Source organism: Saccostrea cucullata, unplaced genomic scaffold (genome assembly GCF_032062105.1).
Source record: "Saccostrea cucullata isolate Sc308-1 unplaced genomic scaffold, CSIRO_AGI_Scuc_v1 ctg2332, whole genome shotgun sequence".
NCBI lineage: Eukaryota > Metazoa > Mollusca > Bivalvia > Ostreida > Ostreidae > Saccostrea > Saccostrea cuccullata.
Genome location: NW_026927295.1, coordinates 182275 through 206340, shown reverse-complemented (window position 1 = coordinate 206340; position 24066 = coordinate 182275). Strand labels below are relative to the sequence as shown.

The 24066-nt window shown below is 33.2% G+C and overlaps 2 protein-coding genes across 2 annotated transcripts; one reads left to right on the top strand and one right to left on the bottom strand.

Annotated features, from left to right (window-relative positions):
* Window positions 1–1465: 1465 nt before the first annotated feature.
* Window positions 1466–13133, bottom strand: LOC134273982 (uncharacterized). The gene is made up of 11 exons (XM_062756208.1): window positions 13074–13133; window positions 12485–12517; window positions 11446–11615; window positions 10926–11013; window positions 10675–10831; window positions 10263–10458; window positions 7682–7940; window positions 6371–6515; window positions 3554–3642; window positions 2963–3053; window positions 1466–2190 (listed from the first exon to the last, which is right to left on the bottom strand). Exons 2-11 carry the CDS (start codon window positions 12491–12493, stop codon window positions 2042–2044), a joined length of 1353 nt encoding a protein of 450 aa, XP_062612192.1. The 5' UTR covers window positions 12494–12517; window positions 13074–13133; the 3' UTR covers window positions 1466–2041.
* A 3302-nt stretch (window positions 13134–16435) lies between these two features.
* LOC134273979 (uncharacterized) lies at window positions 16436–21618 on the top strand. Its single transcript, XM_062756205.1, has 9 exons — window positions 16436–16490; window positions 17016–17044; window positions 18013–18075; window positions 19241–19315; window positions 19542–19598; window positions 20274–20327; window positions 20490–20576; window positions 20819–20897; window positions 21034–21618. The coding sequence occupies exons 1-8, from the start codon at window positions 16436–16438 to the stop codon at window positions 20882–20884; spliced, it is 486 nt and encodes a 161-aa protein (XP_062612189.1). The 3' UTR covers window positions 20885–20897; window positions 21034–21618.
* The last annotated feature ends 2448 nt before the right edge of the window (window positions 21619–24066 follow it).

The following is a 24066-nucleotide window of genomic DNA, read 5'->3' as shown; positions in this document are numbered from 1 at the left end:
AAAATGATTGGTTTCTTTGAAGTTCAAGTGAAAACATTTGGTATTATAATTTTGTGCTTTCTTTTCTTCATAAAAATGATGCAGAGTATATTTGTGTGCACAAATTCTACAACAATATTCATTTTCAATAACATGCCTTCTAAAATTACTTTATTTATAAAAAGCACAAATAAATATAAAAAAAATACAAATAATGAGAAGCAATTTTTTTTTACACATGATAAAATAACATAAAATAAATATCAGTATTTGTTGGACGGAATAAACAGCTATAATAAAATCTTTTTTTTTTAACACATGAATATAAACTGGTAAGAGGTATAAGATCTTTAATAGGAAGAAATTGCATTGATCTACGTTTGTAAAAAAAAAAAAAAAAGAAAAGAAAAGAAGCAACAATCAACATAAAATACACTGTCAACTTGCTGCATCCAACTTAGAATTTTAAAATCATATTTTTTTCATATAGTCCATACAATCTTTGGTAAGATGTGTGGTGGTTCACTTGATAAAATGTTAAGCTACTAGAATATACGAGTATAATATTCATATACTAAAAGCGAAATTATGCATGAAGTTACTTTATTAAAAAGCATTAATTAAAATTGGAATAAAGCATATCCTAACTTTAAATTGTAAAACAAATTCACACAAGAGTGCCCGTTAGAAGCAAGTTTAATCTGTTATAAACATACTTTGAAATCACAGGATTTGAAATTCACGTGACTTCGCTGCAAGCATAAATTTTACTATATTTTTTTTTAATGCATGTACCATGCAACAATATATATTCTCAATAATATATAAAGAACATTATAATTAAATTGGTTTGTCACAGATTGTTCTAAATTTCTATAAGAACTTGATTTTTGTAACCAAAAAAAGTTATTTTTTCAATCAGTAATTAACACTCCAGTATGTAGTACTTTACATACGTAATACATGTAAAAAAAAAAAAAAAAAAAAAAAAAAAAAAAACTATGCATTCTTAATATACCAAAGACTTAAAATCTTAACTTTGATACATTACTACTAGCTCCTATACTATTACAATTTCCCTATTGAAAATACCGGTACTTATGATTGCCTTCTTTGTTATTGCAATATAAATTTTACATGTTTGTTGAATCAATTCAATGTTTAAATCATATAATTCTGGATGGGAAAGTGTATTTTCCTTAGTAATTCTATTATTTATTGTTTGAAACAAAATCCCATACTTGTGCATATGTATCCGCACTTGGTAAATGTATAATTAATGACTACGAGGTAAACAGTCAAACTATTGTCCCGAGATAGTGGTGAAGACCTTGGAAAATGTTGCCCAAGGCCGAAGGCCTCGGGCAACAGTTTCCCAGGTCGGCCTCAGGCAACAGTTTCCCAGGTCTTCCCCACTATCGAGAAATATTGTATATATGTTTCACCGAGTAGTCTCTTGAATAAGTGTTGTATTACCTAACCTACTATATAATTAACTAAACTGGAATAAACACAAACAAACAATCAATAAAGAGTTTTAACAACTGTTTATCCACATACCAGTCTATTAATTACCTGAACACAGAATGTAAAGATTAAATTAATATTTAATAATTTTAATTAATAGTTAATAAATTGATTATTTGTGTGTTTTTATTCCAATTTAGTCAGTTAATGATATAGCACGTATATAGTGATCATCAAAACGCTTGAATATCACGATGACGCTTTAAACAGGCAACAGTTCATTCTGTGGCCCGGTCAACAGTTTGCTGTTTCATGATCACGCAAAAACATAAAATGAATCGTGAAACAGCTCAAAATGCCTAATTACATTTTACATGTATATAGTAGGTTAGGTAATAATGGTAACTTTTGACTAATATGTGATTTAAAGCAGAAACGGAGTCCACAAAACTCCAACATAACCTTCTCAGACAACCTTAATGTAACAACAGGAGAGAGTGTTTACAAAGGGTTTTCTTTGACTATTACAACATTCACATTCATATGGGGTCAATCAAAATAGACATGTTGAGCAGTGATGAGTATCGTGAAGTGTCTATTCGGCGGTGGTTCTCGACCGTTTGTGTCGTCGGGCCGCTAGCTTGGCCTCCAGTCCCTGCTGAAGGCGGGCCTTATTCATCTCCTGGGCCTTCTGGAAATCACTGACTTCTTTCTCGTGTTGTTTCTTTAGTTGTTCAATGTTACCTACACAAAATAGAACATTACTAATATAAAGGCAATTTCGCTATGATATGTATACTAATCCTTTATCACTGAAGTAGTTCCTGGATTGAATTTTATTCTCAAGAAAAAGAAATTTATTCAAAACGTGATTTTTTTTTCAATTTTTTTAATGAGGTTATTCATGGAAGGATATGGAGATAACGAACAATATTCAATATCAAAATAGGAGCAGAGCAAACACGGACCTCCAAAACATCAGAAGTGGGATTAGGTGCCATGGAGGAGTGAGCATCCCCTGCTGACCGGTCACATCTGCCGTGTGCTCCTTGTCATGATCGGGAAATGATGAAAAAATCCGTCGTCATCTCAGTGTATATTAATGGACCAACAATTGGTATGAAAAACGTCAGTCAGCATTTCACTCAATGATAAATTGTATTTGCTGACAAGGTCATTGTATCTACCCTAATACTTATGAAATGATGACTTATAAAAAGTGAGACTGTTGATATTCTTGTTTCATCAACTTGAAATTGTCCTTATGTAAGCCTTTATGAACACAGTGTACACAGTTGTTTTTGTAACAATTTAGTCGTTTATCATCTCAGGAAGTTCAACTTTTGAAGATTAGCTTTATAACAAATATTAATATTTTAAGCTGTAATTTTGGGAATAAATGGACCTTTTTTAACCAGGCAATTATTTCATCTGATCCTTCAAGATACCAGCATGGTGAATTCCTCCAAAAACTTTTAAATTAAAATTCATTTGCTAATTAATGGCATAATCTTACCGAACAAATCCTCGCCGGAGGGGGGTGGTGCCAGCTCACTCAGGGGGACGGGGGTGGGTGCTGGAGCCACGTCTTGTCCTCCAGGTTTTAACTAGACAAAGATAAATAGTATATGTCTACATAGAGATATGTTTACAATGTACTGGTAGTCTTTCAATGTAGATATTAAAAAACGGACGATTCCAAAATGCTGAACATTGATATGTATTACATACCAAGTTATTTACTCATTGTAATAGACAATGTCCAAAACCAGATTATATTTTGATTGTAATAGACATTGTAATAGATGGTGTTCCTTAGCAAATTATCATTTTATTGCAATAGACATTGTAATAGATGGTGTTTCTTAGCAAATTATCATTTTATTGCAATAGACATTGTAATAGATGGTGTTTCTGAGCAAATTATCATTTTATCGCAATAGACATTGTAATAGATGGTGTTTCTTAGCAAATTATTATTTTATTGTAATAGACATTGTAATAGATGGTGTTTCTTAGCAAATTATTATTTTGTTGCAATAGACATTGTAATAGATGGTGTTTCTTAGCAAATTATTATTTTATTGTAATAGACAGCATCTCTTACCGAATTATCTTCTTCATTGTCAGCTTTGAAGATAACAGCTTGGATTTCAATATCTGCTGCTTCATCATCATCGTCAGCTAGCTGTATGGCTAAGAGAAGCAATCACCAATCAAAACAGATGTAAGAAAAGAATTTAACAATCAAACAAATGTAACAATCAAAACAAAGGAAAGGTAAGAAAAGGATTCACCAATCAAAATAAAAATAAAGAAGAATTCATCAATCCAAAATGATCTGAGTAGTTACTGTGCTGTTGTATATATTGAATTTGCTAGTTTAATGATGTTTATGCAGAAGAGGGTAATTTTATCAACTTTAACAATGCATTTCAACATATAAAGTGTTCATTTCAGGATATTCTTTCTCATCTAGGCTCTTTTGCAAAACATGATGTTAAATTCTACAACATATTTGATTTTAATTTTCATTCTTTAATTTTAAGAACTATATATAAAATTGATAATAATAAATATATATATTATCTGTTTTCATAAAGATAACATTATATCTATAGATTTATAACAAATCATCTATTGTATGGTTAATTGTAAAAGTGATTTAGAATATAAAATATAAGAAAATGAATTGATATTCATATTGACTAGATAAATAGTTGATTAAATAATCAAGGCAATTACAATGAAATAAAGTATTTCTACTTAAAGAAGTGAGCTTGCATCACCAAATGGTACTGTTACTGCAAAGCCAATATAACCTAATTAAAAGGTTACTGGAAATTTCTGAGGAAGATTAATAGGAAAACCATTTTAAACATAGTTAAGTAAAGAAACAGTTTGAGTTAGCAACCACTCTCTAATGCTACAGCACTGTTTTAATTTAACATAAAAAAAAAGAAAAATAAATAATTATCTTTTCAAACTAAGAGAAATTCTATATTCTTATTACCAGGGAAAATGTATATAATGAATATAACCAAAAGACAACTCACTGAGTCATTTTCTACAGTTATGATGGCACATTACATTTACAAATGCACTAATTAAAAATTTGGGGAAGGGAATAAAAAGGGGTGAAATAGGAGTAATTCGGTGCTCAGGTAGATAAATATATGGCTTCCTTTGCTACCAGCTCACCTTGAAGTTCCCTATCTAAAAATCAAAGATTTAGGAGAAGGTCAGCATAGCATAAATTAGTCTTTTTAGCTTTTTTTTTTTTTTTTGTTTATTAAACATTAGGTGTAACATCAAATGTGCCCTTTACAAGGCATTTTCACAATGTAAACACCTGAAACAATGTCCACTCTATTGACTTGTCTTGTTTCTTTAATTTTGGTATTTTTCATGTATTAGTGGGGGAGGGGGCAAGAGGATATCTGCATGTTATATTTTTCTTCTATTTTGATCAAGTGCTTTGGATAGAAATATTTTTCTTACAATAAAAGAAGCATATTTTTACTTAATAAGTAAACCTAAGACAAATATCCATGGTGGACCTCTATCTAGAGTGTTGATAGTTTCTCAGTTTTGGTAATAATTCATCTTCAATTTAAAAAAAAGATGATGGAATGTTTTAATCATTGAAAAGTGTTGAAAATACTGATGTCATAAAATATGTAAAACTCTGTGATATTACAGATCAGTGCAACAGAAACGGATCAATCGTTGGCATTTCTATCTGATATTCAATAGAATTATACTATAATAAAAAAAATTGCTAAATCCAGCTCCTCAACAAAATTTATTCACCCAACATTCAAATTGGTGCAAGACTAACCTTTTAACTAAATTAGCAAGCTTGAAGCTGTATTAATCTTTGTTATACATACTGATTGTGTACTCATTCAAGATTTATATTCAAAAGCATGCTGATTATATTTATTATTTAGGCTTTCATTAAGTACCGAAATCAAAAGTAATCAGTAAAACTAGCCTAATCCTGATACTGTGTATTCCAAATTCTTGTTTAATATGACCTATACATTTGAAGTCTTTTTCAGTAAATTTTATTGAAAACAATGTTGTATAATTCAGCCATATTCTTTAATATCCAAGTTGCCATGATAGGACAAGGTTTACTGTACAATTGAATAATTTGCAATAGAAATATTTATATTATCACAAAATCTTGATGTTGATAATTTGAATTTCTCAAAGTAGAACTTTTGACTGACCACTCTAAATAAGCACACAATAGAGCATGAATATTGTTTATTCTTGCAGCAGTTGATTTCACTACCAGTTATATATTCAAACTTCATTAATGCTCTAGCCTATAACTTGAAGAAATGCAACAAATAAACCATTATTTTCAAACAGCACTAACAAAAACCCATTAAAAGAAACTCTTGTATCTATAAACGATAGATTATCTTACCAGGTTTTTTTGCTTTTTAAGGAAATAATATTAAAAACAATTTTACTCAACTGTGTACAGTACATGTAACAATGTTGCTTAATACAGTCATGCATTCTACATTTATACAAATTGGTCATATATACTCATAACCAAGGCACAATAAAAACAAATTCTTAAAATAACACTTTTTTAGATGGAAAAATAATTTATTATTGTAAAAATGTTTAATTAATGTCATATGACTGCAAATAAAACATTTAATTCTAGTTTTGAAAAGAAATAAGAAAAATAGTTTCAAAAAAAAAAATCATTTGAATTACATAGTAAATTTTCACATTTTTTATCCAGGCTTTCTACTTTACAGATATAATTTATATAACATTTATCCCCCTTTGAAAAAAGAAAATTTATAATGAACCTTAAATCATGTGAAATTTCTTTTTTTTTTCCAATTTTCTGATTGACAATTTACTTTCATTTTCACACTTTAGCACCACCTACCTGTGTCATCAATGTCCACCTTTCCGCCCTCCCCCTCTACTTTCTCTTTCAGTAGTTTTATCCTCTCAGCCCTCAGCTTTCGGTTTGCCTCAGACTCCTCCTTAGTGGCCTCCAGTATATCTTTTTCTATTACTGTGTTAATGACCTAGGGAAAAAAGGACAAAACATGTGAATTTGAGAAGCTGGACAACATTTAAACAATAAAGTACGAGGATGAATGTCGCAGCTGTTGCAGAAAAAATATATAACCCGCATAAGCAGGTTATGTAAATTTTTTCTGCAATAGCTGGGACATTTATTCCCATTCTAACAACTGAAGAAAGACATTTTATTGTTTACATTTATATCTGTTTCAATAATCATTTAAAGTAGGATTAAAAAGATTAATTATTGCATTAACAATGCGAACGTTGCGAACATGTTTACATGTATATGTTTCATTGATGAAACAGCCACTGAGCAAGAAATCGATACAGGTGACATGCCTAGTGTAACTCATGCACTGATTAACGCAATGGGTTTTCTTAAGAAATAAAGGAGAAAAAATATTCAGTGGATGTAAATATTAGTTTGTAAACACCATCTGAACTGTCAAGTTCTTGTCTGTTAAAATACATGTAACAGTTTCCACTGTGTAACCAACTAAGAGGGACATCATTGATCAATGTCAAAAGAACTTAAAAAGAAAATCTATGTAAATTTTCTCCTCCTTAACGTCAGAGTGTCTTACTTAAAAATATTCACTTTATGCAATGTATTTTAGGAATCACAGTCTTATTAGTAGAGTATGCCAGGGTATGAATGATAGTTGGAAATGTAGGAGCCCATTATGCATTATAATCCCATGTTTCCAACTATTGTTGATGTTCCTGGCATACTCTACTTAAACTAGACAGTGATTCTTAATTATAATTCCATTTCATTGTGAATAAAATTGTTAATTCAGATTTTAAAAATGTAGACTAATAAATTTAAATTACACGAGGCCTCCCATGCCAATTTCAATTGTCCTCGCCCTCTTGTCAAACACATATACAGCTGCACAAGATTTACATGCATATTTGGCTTTCTTAGCTTAAGACACCAAGACACAGGTACACAAGATTTACATGCATATTAGAGTCCTAAGATCGCTGGGCCAAATTTACATTCCAGTGGCCCACTGGAATACAGGAGTGATCAAGAAATCAAGTCAACTAACTTTCAAAGACTTATCATAAAGAAAACAAAAAAGAGATGGAAATATTTAGTAAAATTTTTGTATATCTCAGAAAAAGATTTAATTTCTCATCATCCTACTTTTACACTTACATTATCAAACCACTGTAGCAGAGCCGCTGCCCTTTTGTGTGTGACTTTATAACATTCCCCGGCGTGTTTGTGTCTGTCTGGGGACTGCATGTCTATGTATATATTATTAGTGGCCTTCTCCAGGGTCGTGACCTCCTTGGGTTTACAGTAGGGGAAGTCGATATTGTCAAGGTACTTCTGACAGCTCTGTAGATTCTGTATAGCTGCGATTAGGTTGTTTCGGGCCTCTGTGGCAATGCCATATTTCTCTTGCATGTTTCTGGAGCATACATAGGAAAGATTTGTTAACAAGAGGCCCATGGGCCACATCGCTCACCTGAGAAGCTTTGACCATTCTGTTCTTTACCAGATTTCCCCCGTGTTATACATAATGCATCCCCACCCTACCCCACTGATCATAATTTAGACATTTTGATAATCTACACTACCCAAATTATTTTAATCCATGGGCACAATGTTCACATTTTTTATCCCAGTGGTTCCTTTAGAATAAAGATTTTCAAAGATTTTTCCTATATATTTCTATTTAAAATTTTGATTCCCCAGTGTGGCCCCGCCCTTCCCCCGGGGGTCATGATTCCTACAATTCAGAATTTACACTACCCCAGAATGCTTCCACATAAGCTTCACTTTTTCTGGCCCAGTGGTTCTTTCTTTTCAAAGATTTTTCCTATATATTTCTATGTAAAACTTTGATACCCCATTTGGCCCCTTAGTTGCCTCCATATGTCAATTTCTATTACTGTGTTATACCAGGATGCTTCCAATAAGTTTCAGCATGTGAATATGAGAAGTGGTATCAGTTTGTGAAGAAGATTTTCAAAGATTTTTCCTATATATTTCTATTTAAAAATTTGATTCCCCAGTTTCCCTGCCCTTAACCCCTTGGGGTCATGATGTCAAAAGAACAATTTAAAATCTATATACTATATAGGATGCTCCACATAAGTTTCAGCTTTTCTGGCCCAGTATTTACTTTATGCAAAGATTTTCAAAGATTTTTCCTATATATTTCAAGTAAAACTTTGATTCCCCATTGTGGCCCCGCCCTTATGCAAAATAATCATGATTTGAACTTTTGTTACACTATACCAGGATGCTTCCACATAAGTTTCCTTTTCTGGCCCAGTTTCTTGTGAAGAAGATTTTCAAAGATTTTTCCTATATATTTCTAAGTAAAAATTTATTACACCATATGATGTGAACAATTTCAAACTTCACTATACCAGGATGCTTCCACATAAGTTTAAGCTTTTTTGGCCCAGTGGTTCTTGAGAAGAAGATTTTCAAAGATTTTTCCTATATATTTCCAAGTAAAACTTTGATTCCCCATTGTGGCCAAATTTACAAGTGGAGTGATCATGATTTCAACAATTTTCAAAGACTTATTACACTAAAACAAAAAAGAGATGCTTCCAATATTTTCAGTTTAATTTTTGTATCTTCAGAAAAAGATTTTTTCTGATCAACCCTTTTTTTACACTTACATTATCAAACCACTGTAGCAGAGGGGATATGTCCCTTTTTTGTGTGACAATTTAAATTCCCTTCACCCAAGAATGCTTTGTACCAAGTTTGTAAATATTATTAGTGGCCTTCTCCAGAAGGTCGTGAATGTTGGGTTTACAGAGGGGAAGTCATGTTGTCGACAGATACAGACAGACAGCTCTGTAGATTCTGTATGGCTGCGATTAGGTTGTTTCGGGCCTCTGTGGCAATGCCATATTTCTCTTGCATGTTTCTGGAGAATACATAGGAAAGAACTGTTAAAGTGAGGTTTTCTTTTTCAATATCAGATTTATATACCAAAAATCTGGAAATTTTTACTGTAGATAAATTTTTAGCAAATTTGCGAGTTCATTGCATTCGCAAAAATATTTTTCTTCAAAATAAATCACCAATAAGGAAATGTAAAAAAGCAGTGGTCATTAGCAAAATTTTGAAACGTAAAAATTTATCAACAGCACTTTGACCCGAATTCGCAAAACAAAATCGATGTAAAAATTTCCAGATTTCCAGATGCAATGCTTCCAACACATCTAAAAAATGTTCTGACCCCTCCCCTAAACACCATTTTACCAAAAAAGATCTTTTTAAAGCAATTCTATATTAATGTAGCAAATGTATAAAATGAGATTATATTTTTCTATGTTTCTTTCAAAGTACACATCAAATTAATAAATTTATCCTGCTTTTTGAACATTTAATTTTTTTCCCTGAGAATTATATTTGATAATTTCTTTATTGTATGAGAAATAATGTACTTTAGTGTGTTCAACTTTATAGCTTATTAAAATATACTCTATGTTGAAATAAAAGAAAAAAAATTGTTTTCTTTTTCCAAAAGCATAAAGTTATATGATCTTATCTTGTATTATAAGTCGCACACTTACAGAGATGAGTTTTGTATGACGGCCAAGCGTTTGTTTATACATAAGATCTTATCCTGTATTATAAGTCACACACATACAGAGACGAGTTTTGTATGTACAAGAATTTGTATACATAACATCTTATCCTGTATTGTAAGTAGCCTATATATAGAGATGAGTTTTGTGCTTCAGTATAGTAGCCTACTTACAGAGATGAGTTTTGTATGTCGCCCCAGCGTTTGTTGGCAAAGGCCAGCTGATTACAGGCGTGTTGCAGTAGGATCCTACCATTGGTCCACTTGTACTTGGCATTACCTATCCTCTGCCTCTTTTCCCTGACAAGGTCAAGGTCACTTTCCAATTTGTTTTCAAGGTCACTACCATATGCACCATCAAAAATTTCAGCTGAAAAAAAACATCTTACACATTTAATTTACACATGTTACTTATACTGGTTTCATACACGTGTTACACAGATCTAGATCTAGAGAAGTAACTTACATATGTTTCTAACACATGTAATTTACACTTGTTACTTATCCTTGTTTCATACACATGTTACTTAGAGAAGTAACTTACATATGTTACCATACATGAAAGTTACCTACGTAAGTTACTTACACAATAAGGTTTCCTGTTCCTGAACTAACTTCTCTAACTCCTCCATGGATTCTTTCGCTTTCTTCATCTCTTTGTCTTTCTCTCCTACCTGGGCCTTTACAGAATCCAGCTTTTTCTTCATTACTTCCTCTTTGTTTAAAGCTTCTAAGTATTCAGCCTTCAAGTTGGAGAAATCAATTAGAAATCTAAATACAGTAGGAGCTTGTGAGCTTTTAATGTTGAATACATATGGATGGATCTGAAAATGTTACCTGTTCTTTGGACATTGACTTGTCGAAGGCCTCCTTGTTCAGAAAGGATTTGATATCTAGCTTGTCCACATCATCTTTCTCTTTTGCTCTGTAGATAACAATCATATATTAATTTTATACATACCTAACATAAACTTCACCCACATATATTTACATCTCAAACTTCTTTGTCAGAGATAAAACTACAAATGACAAGAGAAAAAAACTGAAATTTTTTCATAAAGCTATATTGGTTCATAAATGGTTGTGGTTTAAGAAAAATGAAATGCGGAGTAGGAGTAAGTGAAAAAGAAGTGGACATGGCTAGGATGAATTTAATATCAGAATAATATTAATGTTAAGAAATATCTGTCAAACTTGTTTAGTACAAACAGGGATATTCCGATGAACCAATACATTGATGGGTAAATAAAGTACATTTATTATTTGTAATTTTATCTCGGACAAAGACATTGGAAATGTAAATATTAAAACTCATATGTCATCAGTGACCAGGGGCACAGAATCCCCAAACACTTACGTTTGTTTTTTACATTGCTCGTAGAGGTTTTCTAGATTTTTGACGGTAGCCAGTGTCTCGTCGTATTGTTTCTGGAGACTGTTGTACGTCTTGCGGATATTTTTGTTCTCCAGTATGCGGATTTTGTTGTCAAGGGCAACATATTTGTTGAGGGTTTCCATGGTTACCTCCTGAAAGCAAATAAAATGTCAGCACATTTTTTTTAAAATTCATAATATTATAAAAGATCTTATATATTCATGTATAGCCTGAGTCACAAAATAAAATGAATTGAGACTTGAAGGGACGAAATGGTATGTCAGACCCCTGGATTTCAAAATCTTTATCTGTATTAAATGATCGTTCGATGTAGAGGTCTGTCAGTGTCATGAAGCAGTTCAAAATTAAAATTATTAACTTGACTGCTTGTCAAAAATCTAATGTTATCTGTAAAGTTGGGTATTTGTTTAAAAAAAGGAAACATTTTATGAGCAAACAAAATTTGACTTATTTAAGTGTATGTCTGATTCATGATCCTGGGGCCTAGACGTACAGTCTATGCAAAAGACATCAGACCATTGAGCCTGATAGATGTGTATAGTGTCTCTGGTATGATGCGTCAGAGTGCGGCTTTAAACTATACTATTTTGAGACAGTCATCTAGATGTTGGTTATTTGTAAAAAAAAATATTGCATAAATTCAAATCCATAAATCAATGCATTTGATTGAAAACTTATAGACCAATCTGCAGTATAAGATTTCCTTGGTTCTGTTTTTTCAGTTTCTCATGCGTTTCATTTTTTTTACATTAGATTTTTGGTCTGACACAGTTTGATTCAGTTGATTCAGTATGTTGATTGAATACACAGGATTCAATGTCCTATGTGGTAAAAAAAAATGCTTTTGCATAGACTCTACGTATGTCACCTGCTGAGACAATTTACAGTGAGTAAAAATTGAATTGACCCTGATATGTATAGGCAATCTGTAAAATTTGGATTTTGTCTAAACTAAACTAGAGGATTACATTTAATCAAAATATATGATTATTCTACTTACCCCAGACATGTTGGTGTAGTTTTAACAGCAGGCCTAGTGATGGATTAGGAAAAAGAAAACACACACCGGTAAAACAAGATTTAGATGGAAAACAGGTTAAATAGGGTGCAAAACATTGGGAAGTGATTATCAACGTGAATTCAAAACTTGGCAATTCATTTAAGTCTTTTTGGTTAAGGATTCTATTCTTCAGTATACATGTTATTTTATAATTTAGATAAATAGGTTAATGGACATTCATTGATTGTTCAGTGTTTATCATCATAAATAATTAAAATTTGATCGTATTTAACATTTCTGTAGATTAATAGCTGATATATGAACAAAATTATATGCACTTGCTTAAACTAAATAAAAATATAGCTGGAGGATAGCAGGGGTGCATGGATTGAATTCAAAAATACATGTAAACACAGGTGCTCGCACCCCCCCCCCCTCCTTTTCCTCCATTTTCGTGTTAATTTTGATATAGTGCAGTGATATCTTACAATGCTCTTTTAGCCTCTCGAATTCACTTACCTTTTTAAAAAACCTCGCTTAAAGAGTGCATTTAACCAAGATAAACTTGAGAAATACCCCCAAACCTTACCTAGTACGCTGCAGCGAAGCGATTTATTTACTTCTCAATGCTTGCGAAATTAGGGGGAAGTGACGTCATTTCCATAGCAATTACTACAACAGTGAAGCCGGTCATTAGGCAATGCGACTTGTAGGCTCCTATTTGTAATAAACTATTTTTCTGATGTAGATCTCTGATTGTGGATTTCAAATTTACAATGAAGAGAAGTCCCCTTTATTCTATTTCCTTTATTCTTTTTTTTCAAAATTAGAGAATAGAGAAGGAAGCGCGAAGGGGGGGGGGGTCCAGTTGTAAATTCAATGTTGTGGGTCTTTAGAATATTCAGAATATTTTAGAATATTAATTCAACCAATTTGGGCCAACAGTGGAGCATACAGAACAATGTCCAAAATCATCACAGTTATATATACAAAAACAGAACAAAAGAAACATTGTATAATGAACAGAGAGTTGGCTATCTTCTTTTAGGATGTATAAAATGTACATAATAAATGGCCTATGTATAATATCTGCAATATTTTGTTGTTTTCTCTTATTAAAATTTGCACTTATAAGTTGGCATAATAAAACAAGTCAACAAACTCGGAATCTTCATTTGACATAATCCATCTAAACAGGTCAACATTGTTAAACAATAGGATCAAATTAGGAAAGGTTTTAAAGATTTTCTTGAGTCATTGTAAAGTGGACATTCTAGCAAAAAATGCAATTCATCCTCAGTTGGACTTGAGGTGCAGTAGCTTTATTTTGGTTTTATGATTATCTGCCATAGGCGTTGGAACGGGGGGGGGGAGGGGGCTTAGCCCCCCCCCCTACTTTGAATCTCTTTTTTATTTCACACGAATTCAATGTTGTGGGTCTTTATTACACTCAGCGATTATCTTAAATTTAAGATTAATAAAAATTCTAAAAAAATAAATAAATATTTCTAATTTAGATGTAAAGTTAGGTGTATGCATGCAAGGCCCAAACAAGGTAATTACATTTCTTTAAGGGAGGGGGTTATAAACTACCAAAATTTCCATGACCAACAAATAAAACACCCCCCCCCCTCCCCACCAAAAAAGAAAGAAAGAAAGTGCACGTGTGTAGATACAGGTCATGTGTTGTAATCTCGATCCATGCACATTTTTCTGTGAGCTTTCAACTTTTATAAATAGCTTGCATGCCTCTTGACAATGAAATTTGAAACCATTTCATATGAAATATTAATTTTAAGAGTTTGTAAGAGAAAATTCAAATGAAAAACATTTATTATATATTTTTATAGGTCTTTTAAATAATTTAATTTCAATTATATCGTCGAAAGACTACGTGCAATTCAATGTAAGATCCCAAATCCTTTATTATTTTTCTACTAACTATTCAACGTATCGCTGAACATTTTATGTAACTCTTGGAGATGATATCAGTAAAATGAAAAATACTCACCCAGCCCTCAAGTAAACGTTTTTGGTATAGTTTCTGTGCAAGTTTTAACTTTGCTTAATTTCAAACAATTTATAACTAAATCTTATTTCTGAAGAAAATCTGGTAAAATGGCATGACATTATCTCCGAGAAAATGATTGGCGTATACCTTTTTGTGAAACCCAGGAGTTTCCGGGGTCTCTGTCTTTGATTCACTGTAAGCCTAGCTCTGTCGTTTTCTGCATGAGTTCAATTCTCGCATTACAATGGAAAAATAAATATTTGACCAGGGGAGGGGCATCAATTTCACAGTCAATGCATGCAGATCGAGGTTTTAGAATATGGATGTTTGGAGGAAGGGCAGTTAAGTGATGTCGAAGCCCGCGGTGGGGAGAGGTGCAATACATTTCGGGATTTTGGGGGTACCATTTCTTTTCCGAGACTCTATCTATACCATTGATTGACTTTCACATATTGTATTCTATTTTACATATATAGTGCAATTGTGCACATTGGCGTCGGAAGCAAATTGAAAGGGGGGGGGGGGGGCGTAAAAAAAAAACAAAAACTTTTAGACCCCCCCCCCCGGTTCCAACGCCTATGCCATATAATCATAAAACCCAAGTATTTCTTAATAAATATTAGTTTTGTCATACTTTGAAACACGCCCCGCCCTCTCAAATCCAACAGTGGGCATGTTTGGTGTACTGAAATTTTATGTAAACATTTTTCTTTTGATTTTTAAGGATAATGTTTGAAATATTTTTTAAATTAATTTTAAAAACATTTTTTTTTAATTTTCACAGCCAAGGCCTTTTGATAACGAGTATTAAATATGTTTACCGATATTAATTGTGTGTTGTTCTGGTTGTTAATATTTCAGGAAATATGATGAAGATGAGAATCATGTGGAGTTGGTTGTTTCCCGAACCATAGACGTTGAGTCCATTTGGATTTTTCTTTTACTCTCGTAGATTGCATTCGGGCTCCAGACAGACCAGTATTACGTTACGCTACAACCCCATATCATGATTATAAATATGCATGGAGGAAATACATTTAGAGTGATCGTTCCTACTTTTAATCACGTGACGTCACCAAGAAAGCCCATTGTGACGTCGTCAAGGAATAATTCTTTGACGTCACAAACAAAAAATTGGCAGCCTTATCAGCTGATAAAAGTGGTGAGTATTTCTATTGCATGGAATTCTTTTAAAATCTCATTGTTAAATCTTAAAATACTAATATGTTACAATCATGTATAATAAATGTTATTAATTTATAGAATGTAATCTACGAAAATCTGCGATAATTTACAAAGGGACTTTAAATGGAATTAAGAAAATATGAAAGGAGTATACATGGGCATGGTACATGGGAAATGTAAAAGTTCTGTGCCACGGTTGTTTAGAATAGTAGTGTCACATACTAAAAAAGTGTGGGATGGAGTAAGCAAATCTTCACAACCAATTATTCATATATGCTTCAGTATATATTAAGTTAATATAAACAAAAATCTCAGAAATCCCTCTGCGTTTTGTAAATACATTATCCCTTTTTAAGCTTTCCTGACGAAGTAGGGTGAGATTTATATGGTTTCTTGCCTCAGGCATTTAACCTGACTTACTAGTATCTTTCTCGTGTCTATTCTCTAATCTAATTTAATAATTAATGCGTTATATATTTTTATCCCCCCCCCCCACACACACACACACATTTGAAGTCGGGGGTATAAATTGATCGGGATGTCCGTCTCAGGTACGTTGGTCTGTTACGCTTTGGGGTACCCATTTTTTATCTACAACACCTCCTCTACTACTGAATGGATTATTTTTTATGACAATCACGGAATCTTTGTTACATAATGGGTGATGATGCCATTGTGCACCTCCTATTTCATTTTTTGATCTGACACATATTTCGTGTTTACCAAAGCAAAGCACGGGCATTATTCTTATACACATGCCCCCAATTGTGATTCGATTCAATCATGCTCAAATTACTGACTCTAGATCTGGTAAAAAAAAAGGGGGGGGGCACATACAGTAGGTCATAGGTAAAGTGTATTAAAAATATTCCAAAGATATGTTATAATTTCTTTTTAAAAAGATCAAAATATAAAGCATATTCGCTTTCTTTGGAATCTTTATTGTTCAAAATATGTACAAAGAAGACATTATTAAAATTTTACATGATAATGATTGCTTACATGTTTTTTTTTTAAAGAGCACGTGCTTCACTTTGTTATGTTCACACATAGTTTTATATCATGAACCATTGAGGCTACCGCAGAATCACAATTTGAGAGGGGGGGCAAAACTTTACAGAAAGATTAAGAGATTATTTCTAATAATATTTTGAAAAATCAGGACAAATGACTACAATGAGCTGTACTATCTGTTGGTCTTAAGATGGTTAATCATTCCTAAGAGATAACGAGGACCCCCCCCCCCCCACCACCTCTTTAGTAATTTCTTTAAATTAAAACATACGGACACAGGTTTGAATACCAGCTGATTTTTTTTTTCAATTTCTTTTGTAGGATACATAATGGATCTTGGCGTGATTGAGGTAACCTTTTTTTCATGTTTCAATACTTTTTGAAATCACAAGTTAATAGGGTGTTTTTCTTTCAGAAATATAGAAACTGATGAGGGAGTGGGGGTCGAATATTTATACATGAATTCTGAAAATTGGATAAACAAATTTGTGTATAATTTTTTGGGGGTTCGCTGTTCGAGTTTTGAAGTATTATATGTACATTGTATTACACAATAAAAATGACAAGATGCGAAAAGAAATATTTAACCTGCCCCTTTTTGGTATAAAAATTCAAGTAAGTGTCTATTCGTAAACAAAGGAGAGAGACTATGAACGTGCTGCTTCAGTTAAAGAGGACTTTTATTCGTTTCTCATTGGAACACTCATTAATTTTCGCGATACCTTATTTTCGCGAGATAGTCATTGACTATATATATTAGCTAGATAAAATTTTTACGAATTGTGGTCATTGCGGTATAAAATCTTAAGGAATTCTATTATCATACGTGAGAATGAAATTTCGCAAGCATTCTGCCTCGCGCTATTACGCGAAAATAAGGTTCTCGCGAATAAATAGCGATTTACAGTAATTACGGATCATAATGTTTTTAAAATACTAAAAATATGTACAGTAATATTCGGAATTCAAATGAAATCAATTCAAGTTTGTTTGTTTTTTTCAATCACAAATGCATGCGACTACATTATACAAAATATATTCCAGGGCCTCATTTATAAGAGAACTAAAAATAAGACAAATGATAATTTTCTCTTTCAGACGGACGGAGAGACCCAGAGTTAATTTTAGTCCCCTGCCACTTTAACCAGTAGGGGACCAAAAATATATGACTGGCACAAAATAAAAAAAAAAAATCATAAGCCTTAGCTTAGAAATTTTTTATATTCAGCTGAAATCAATTCGACATTTCTACATTTAAGCAAATGTGCCTCTTTTTAGCAATATATTCCTGTAATATAATTAGTACTTTATTTTACAGGAAGAAGACGATGAAGTGGAACAGGAGCCTGTAGTCACCCACATACTACCGAGAAGGGAGCTGGTAGGCTTCTATTTATATATACGCAGTATCGGCACGCATAGATCTATATATATATACACATGACCTATTCCATACCATTTTAGCTCAACTGATCTGAAATTAAAGCTCAAGTGAGCTTTTCTGATCAAATTTTGCCTGGTGTTCGTCTGTCTGTCTGTCCATCTGTAAACATAAGATTTTCAACTACTTCTTAAGGACTAATTTGACCCAAATTTGTTACAAAGCATCCTAGCTGGGTGGAAAGGAAATTCAATTTTGTTTAAATTCAAGTTAGATCTAGTCATGACCCCCTCTCCATTATAAAGTTATAGTTTATCATATATGAATATGAACTGATAGCAATTTCCCGGGTAGTTTAGATTCAGTTTGTTCAAATATGACACTTGGAGCTAGAAAAGGCGTTTTACATATGAATGTATATCAAAAGAAATTGGCTGATGAAACATATTGACAAGAACATATTGACTCAGATGAGCATCGTGGTCCATGGACCTCTTGTTATACATGTATAATCAGCTGTAATCTGCCAACCCTACATTATACACCATACGCAATTTTTTCCCCCAGGTTAATCTTCCATGTATACTAAAAAAGAGGAAAAATATTTTTGTCCCCGTAATCTAAGATTCGGGCGTATATAGTTTGTGCCCTGTTTTTCCGTCGGTCAGCCTGTCTGTTTGTCCATTTTTTCCGCACAAACTTGTACCTCGGCCATAAGCTTTAAGTATGCTTGAAGTGGATCTATGGCTTTCATATTTCACAGGTGTATTCCTTGTGACAAAAACTATCTCCGGGTACCTCTGAATTAGACCTTTGACATGTGCAGACTATGACAGGGTCTTTCTTAGGGTAAAAAAGTATTTGACCTGATGACCTTGAATTTAAGTTTGACCAACTTCCCAAAAAAACTTTAACCTTGACCATAACAGTTTAACCGTTAGGACTATAGGAATTTTATATTTCACAGGTGATTCCTTTATAAAAAGACCTTCTTTGGATACAGACAATTTGACCTTTTAATTTTGACCTTGAATTTTACTTGCATTTGAGAAACTTTAATTCTCGCCATAATAGGCCATACGGCAGCATCAGTGTTTCACAAACACATCTTGTTTGTTTAATAAATCTTTTTTTTCTTATTTCTTTGACTTCTATCTACCCTCAGACCTCCACTTCTACAATGATACGAATGCTCATAGCAAGAGAGCAGCTTGAGAGCAGCTACGAGAGGATGAGACCAGTAAGCTCTTCTTTTCTGTACAACCAGTAAAAATCTATCGACTACCATTGCTAAAGTTTGGAAATAGAAATTTTGGTTTACAATGTGGTCTAGATAACACTTATTGAAAGAAAAAGAAGTATCAATTGCGAAAGAGTAATTTCAGAATGACCGTAAGGTAACTTTCGACATGTAACTGTTTGACTTGAAAATTTATTGATTGAAGATATTGTTTTATTTACACTAGTCATCAACTGCCGCAGTTATGCCAACCATATCTGAGGATTTAGAGGAAATGGAAAAGGTAATCACGCTTGCGCACTAACCAATTTACTATTATCAATAAAATTGTGTATTTTTTATGTGTGTACCGAGAAAAAATGGTCTTAACCAAAATAAAATTGTTTGAATTTGTTTGTATATGATAAAAGTTTTCTTTTGTGTACGTATATCGTATCCACAAACACTAGACTATATATTTTTTTTTATTTAAAAAAAAAACAACTTACCTATTAATGAAATGATGAATGTGAGGGAATCATCGGAGGGTTGTCGATTGCCTATATCTAGTAAATATTTTTTTTTTTTTAATAAAAAAGATATGTAAAGTTAAGTGCCTGTGATCATAACAGAATCCTCTTATGCATGTTGCCCGCGTGGCGTAGTGGTTAGGGCGTCTACTCTAGACGCGCGAAGTAAGGATTTGATCCTTACGTCGCGGGTTCGAATCCACTGTTGGAAATGGAGACTGGTTCTATGTCGCAGCAGAAAAAGATCCCTCACTGCTCATGCAATGACCGCAAGTGCCGAGTATAGAAAAAAAATTGCAGCTCTCTACCGGCGGTGGTGTCTCAATATGAGTGAAAAATTCTCGAGAGGGACGTTAAACAACATATAATCAATCAATCTCATGTGATAATAGCTCTTATATCAAAATTCTACTGAACTTATAATAAATCAAGGTTGTTTTTTCTTTAAGACCTCACCAATTCCATCCAGAACTGGGTTTTCTAGAGAGAGCATTGAAGAGGAGGTATTGTATTCTTAAAGTTTTCACTATTTAAAAAGTGTTTATACGCAATATTGTTGCGTCTTTTATGAGATGTTTGTACAAACCATTTTCAGAGCTCAATTCAATGAGTTTATATTCAGGATCATTTCAAGATATTCAGTTTATGACATTTTTCACATATAGGCTAGGCGACTGTCCTTAACAGCCATTCACAGCGCATTCTCAGCGGCCGTATCTGTATCTGAGGGCGGATGCAGGGCAAGATTTAAGGTAAGAAAACGTGGACAAATTTGTAAAAACAAAAAATCATAAATTTGGTGGTCAAGTCCTGTTTTTATTTTTAAAAAAAATGATTTTTAAATATTTTTTTAAAATACCTTCTCAATTTGAAAGGTTGAAAAAATGATGGAGTTGAAATTTTACTCAATCAAGTTAATTAATATCTTGAAATGATTACCCCTTCAATGATAATATGAGCTTTATTTTATATATTTAAAAAAATCTCGTTTCAGCCGAAGCGTAACATCCTGAGGGGCCTCGTGTCCTGCCTGCGATCCTGTTTTAGTTGCATGTGCTAGAGATGAATTCAAAGTAACAATATTTTGTTCTCAAAAACAACTTCGAGTTATTGAAATGCTGTTATACATTTCATGTCAAGCTGTGTTTATTACTTGAAAAAAAAAATAGAATATTTGTAACAAATTCTGTATGTTTTACAAAATCGCAGGAAAAAGCCCAGATCGAGAAACGGAAGCGGACAAGCGGAAGAGAGAGAGGAAGCCCGTATTCAGAAAGAGATTGAAGTGGTCCACAAGGAGATAGAGAGACTCGAGAAATATATCAACGTCAATATCACTGCCGAATGAATTTGACTCTTAATATCACTGACTAATATTTAATTCATACAATTATTTTAAAGCTTTTAATTTTGAATATTGGACCCAAAGAGGGGACACCCGAGCTCTTTATTTATTTTTTTGGCGTTTAATGTAATCCATTTCCTTTTTGAACCCTTTAAACAAAATTCTTTTGCAATGTGGGGCCTTGGAGACAGATCTAATGCTAGCATTGCGGAACAAAATTTACTTATTCCAAAATGTTCACGTCTTTCGGAACTTTGGCCCTATAAATACTCATTCCGTCAGGGATCAGGAATGGGTATTACGTTGGAACATCCATCCCGTCAGGGATCAGGGATGGGCGTTCCTCGTCAAAAACTTCTAAATTGTAAAGGAAGCATCCATTTAGAGATGTTCTAAAGCTCCGTTGTCCTCTCTTTTCAAAATTCTGTTATTCAAATTATTAATAAACACATTATATAGCATGTTATCATTTTTTATCTTCTTTTTTTCTTATGCCAAAAGGGTTCGGCCTTCTCTGTATTTGGTGCCAAAAAACATTATTAAATGTTATTAATAAATATAGAACTGCGTTATACGTGAGATGAAGGTGCAGTGTTGCATAAAAATGCACTTGAGTCTTCAAAAACTCGCATACCCTGTATTACTTGTTGTCATTCTTGTCACATTCGCGCTATTTAGTTTTGATTATTATACTTCTGTTAAAATGTTTCCTACATAAAGTTAAGAAGGTAAAATAGCTATCTTTGATAGTCCACGCATAGCAAAGCTATACCCCGGGGTTTAGTTTTTGCTATCCACCCTCGGAAAATTTTCATGCAATTTTTGCCACCAGTTTTGATTTCCAGCGATAAATCTATTGCATGATTGATGATGTCATAATGACTTCAGTAGCATTGTGACGTCATCATGATGTCAGATTATTCTTGTAGTATTATCTTACTCAAAAAAAAATATTCAAACCTCAAAAACTGTATTATACATCAGTATAATAAAACATTTATCCAATGGTTGTGAGTGGGATAGCTCTTTTCATCAAAAACTTTAACCTTGCCCATAACTTTTGATTTAGTGGAGCTATGACTTTCATATTTCACATGTGTATTCCTTGTGACAAGCCCTTTCTTTGGGAATAGTTCCCTGTCGACGGGTTTGATTGACCTTGAGCTATCCCACTTTTACACAAAAATTCCATTTTACTTTGGATAAGTGTATACTGTATTATTCACTAGTTGATTTAAATCCCCTCCCTCCAACAGGGTCTAAAATATGCATAAGATATAATAAATCGGGTTTTTTTTTTGTCGTGTGGATGTGGATAAACAGCCTTGACCTTTTGACCTTGACCTTGACCCCCACCACAACATCCTTCTTTTCCGAGATTCCTACTGGATCCGCCAATGTTATTGCTCATGATTATTTTTTCATTCAAAGTAAAAAATTAACTTTGCTTTGCGAGAAGTAAGTCGTCACAACACACAGCAGGATAATCCCTACGGTTCTTTCAGGCAGGGGGTGTGAGGGTCTCCAGTGGGTCCATGGCAAAGCCCTGTTTGGAGCATAGGGGCACAGAAAAAAACTTTAACCTGGGTTTTCAGTAAGTATTTTATATGTAATCCTTGTAAAACCAGGCACAACAACTTTGACCCTTTGATCTTGGAATTGGTTTTAAAAAAACATTTTACTGTACACGACAATAATTCACTTTTTACGGATACTTCATAGCCTAGGGAATGCAACTTAAGGTTTTTAAACTTGATTTTTAAGAAAACTTATACTTGTTCATTCAATAAAATGACCTATTTGATTTGAACATACATTGGCGTCGGAAGCAAATTGAAAGGGGGGGGGGGGCTAAGTTTAAATTTTTTTAGACCTTCAAAAATACCTGACAAGCAAAAAAAAGGAAATGTGTCCATTTCCGGGGGGGGGGGGGTGTGCTGTGGGCCAAACCTACACCAGTACCATATATTCTTTTTCAAACACCACCTCTTTCCTTATTTTTTTTTTTTACCTATACTGCATAGTGTCTATGGAAAGTTGGGGGGTTAAACTTACACCACAATGTTTAAAGCCTAGCTAAGTCTATGTTTGGATAAAAAGGGGGGCCGGGTTAAGCCTCCCCTGCACCACCCCCCCCCCCTCCCCACCGGTTCCGACGCCTATGGTGCAACTCCTTTTTTACTGTTTGATCCGATGTGTATACATATTTTGGGTTTCCATGGTAAAACATGGACACTGCCATTCTTTCAATAATATTAAAGGGTACCCATTTCCTATACCACTGTATAAAAATTAATGATACTTTCACAAATTCTTCAGTTACATATATAATGCCCTTGTTCACCTCCTATTTCACTTCTTGATATGCATGACGATTATTTCGGATCTCCCGGAGCAAAATGGACTTTTAATTTGCAATTATAGTCATATGGGAGGGAGGATATCAAAGAATGAGCTCAATGCACATATGTAGTAAGTATGGGCCTAGAGAATATATCTTCATTATTATGTACATTCAATAATTTTATATTTACAGGCATTGAATTCTATATCCCCTTCAATTCCCGTCTGAGTGTTTCATAGATATTAATAACCGAACGAAAGCTAGAGTTTTTCCCCTTTAACGCACTCGAATGTGTTTCGTATTTTCCCGCCAATAATTATAAGTCAATTAAAATCAATTTCCGGTTGCTGATGTTCTGTTCTCGATGAAAGACTATTTTCTACACGATAAATAGAAACAAATGTGAAATGTAAACATACAGAGAAAGCAGGGCTTGAAGAATTGTATGTGCAGCGCTGGGAGCTAAAATCGATTTCTGGAATCAATATTCTCGCATTTTCCGATGTAGATTTAGAGTGACGTCCCTTGGATTGCTAATTAACATAATCAATAC

Coding starts and splice junctions, on each gene's coding strand:
- LOC134273982 (XM_062756208.1), bottom strand. Junction 10,459..10,674: donor GGAACAGGAAACCTTATTGT/GTAAGTAACTTA, acceptor GTTTTTTTTCAG/CTGAAATTTTTGATGGTGCA. Junction 7,941..10,262: donor GACATACAAAACTCATCTCT/GTAAGTAGGCTA, acceptor TGTATGCTCCAG/AAACATGCAAGAGAAATATG.
- LOC134273979 (XM_062756205.1), top strand. CDS start 16,436: ATGCCCCCAATTGTGATTCGATTCAATCATGCTCAAATTACTGACTCT. Junction 17,045..18,012: donor TGGATCTTGGCGTGATTGAG/GTAACCTTTTTT, acceptor TTTATTTTACAG/GAAGAAGACGATGAAGTGGA. Junction 18,076..19,240: donor TACTACCGAGAAGGGAGCTG/GTAGGCTTCTAT, acceptor ATCTACCCTCAG/ACCTCCACTTCTACAATGAT.